Genomic DNA, 2,061 nt, shown 5'->3' with positions numbered 1-2,061 from the left:
TCCGCATTTTGGGACTACAAATAAATTGTAGTGTCCACATGAAAGGTGAGGGATTCAACAGAATTTAAAATGAGAATAATAGGTACACACCTTCAGGCTTTGACTTGGCTGATGTGCATCATGTTTGGCCTTCTTTCCTAACTGCTGCCCACCCGCATAAGGATGCATGTATTTTGTGTGTTTGCTCTTTACTGGTGACCATCCCGGCTTTCGTTTCTGGCCATGAGTGTTGATTAGGTGCGACGGTTTCAACATGTGATTCAAAGATATCATGAGTTTGTTGGGATAAGGGAGGGTTTGCTTGGAGTTTCAGGATGAGGCTTGATAGCTTGTTGACGAGCTTCTCCAGCCTGTAGTAACTTGCCACCGTTCAAGTGTTTGCCATTTTACGCAATGAATCAAAAGTGCAGAAATCACTGGCATTGGGAGTGCATGCATTGAACAGCTGCAATGTGCAAAGCAAATGGCAGGGAATGATAGCCTATAGGCAGTCACAATTGTATGCATCGGCCTTCGATTGAATATATATCTCTGCTTCAGAATCCGGATTAGGACTGATGTCTGAATTGTCAATTGTTGATCATGATGCACGTTTTTGATCATTTCGAGGTCAAGAAGCCTCACAAATCACTATACACTAAGTAGTACACATCATCTATTCCATACAGCTTCACTACAACCACCTATATTCACAGAAGTGATATCTGCAAGACCTAATCACACCTAAGGACAGCCTAATGCTGCCCGTGCATCTGATTAGTAGTACTAGATCAAATGGTACTAGACTACTAAGTTGCAGAGTCCAGTCTCTCGAGCGGATTCCATGCGTTGGGTAGACAAAGAGTTTGAGGAAGCCACTGAGGCTGCATTTAATATCATCGGGAACATTTGGTCGGGGTGGTGCGTACCTTCGCATGCCGCAGGTAAGTTTGAACCAAGTTCGAACACTTACATGACGCCCATGTCACATCGTGTGACATGGGCGTCTTTCGTCAAACCACGACCACGACCACACATCAACACGTCACCACGTCACCACCACCCTCAACAACGCCCACCACCATCGATGATGCCCACCACCATCGACGACGCCCACCCACCATCGACGACGTCCACATCACCACCATCGCCTCTTCGCCCACAACCACCACAGCAACAACGATGTGGCCACGCAACATGGCAACAACGACGATGGACGGCAACGACGATGATGGGGAATCAGGTACTTGGTGAGCAAACCCATCTCGCCCCCCTTTCATTTTCTGACCGTGATGCCAGGTGCCACGTCGCCAACAGCGACGTGGCAACCAAACGATGAACGACAACATTGTCGCCGTTCATCGTTTTTGTATATACTTCACCACCACGTCGCCGCCATCCCACGTCAAGCGTTCACCACCGCAAACCCTGGCCGCCCAAAACCGACAACGACTGCCCAACAAACCACACACAACAGCCGGCAAGCGGCGACCAGGCCTCAACAAGCAACCACCGCCGAAGAACGACCACAACCCAGCACCACCGGCGAAGGATGACCAGCGCCCACAAAAATCAATCAACGAACGAACCCACGAAGACGGACGACGACGATGGCCAACAGACGAAGGACGACAACGATTGCGAAAGGACGACAACGACGACAATGTTACTGTCGTTGTCGTCCTCATTGTACACTGGAGACGAAGGTAGACGAGGCGCCCCTCTCACCACTCACATCACTAACACCAGGCCACCACCGTCGACAGCCCACCACCAGTGGGTGGTCGTCTAGCACCTCCGACGTCACCCCTCCCCAAAGGGAAGGGCATGCCGCCAGTCGGTAGCCACGTCACCACGCGAAACGACGCAAAAACGATGACGACGGCCTACAAACGACGACCGGACGACGACCACGAGACGCCGAGCACCCACCACCATGAACGACGACGGCCAGCGCCCAACAAACGATTGCGACCGCCCAGCAATGACGACAACCAAACAACAACCATAACGACGTGTGAACGACGACCAGCGCCCACAAAAAACGACGACCAGCGCCAACGAAATGACCACCAGCGCCCA

General features: G+C 51.5%; 1 protein-coding gene across 1 annotated transcript; it reads left to right on the top strand.

Moving 5' to 3' along the window:
* Positions 1–1,066: 1,066 nt before the first annotated feature.
* Positions 1,067–1,535, top strand: LACBIDRAFT_310420 (uncharacterized protein; the record flags this gene model as incomplete). The annotated part of the gene is made up of 2 exons (XM_001891196.1): positions 1,067–1,229; positions 1,279–1,535. 2 exons carry the CDS (start codon positions 1,067–1,069, stop codon positions 1,533–1,535), a joined length of 420 nt encoding a protein of 139 aa, XP_001891231.1.
* Between the last annotated feature and the right edge of the window lie 526 nt (positions 1,536–2,061).

This window comes from Laccaria bicolor, genomic scaffold (assembly GCF_000143565.1).
Source record: "Laccaria bicolor S238N-H82 LACBIscaffold_468 genomic scaffold, whole genome shotgun sequence".
NCBI classification, from domain to species: domain Eukaryota; kingdom Fungi; phylum Basidiomycota; class Agaricomycetes; order Agaricales; family Hydnangiaceae; genus Laccaria; species Laccaria bicolor.
The sequence above is the reverse complement of the archived record's forward strand: the minus strand, read 5'-3'. Positions and strand labels throughout refer to the sequence as shown.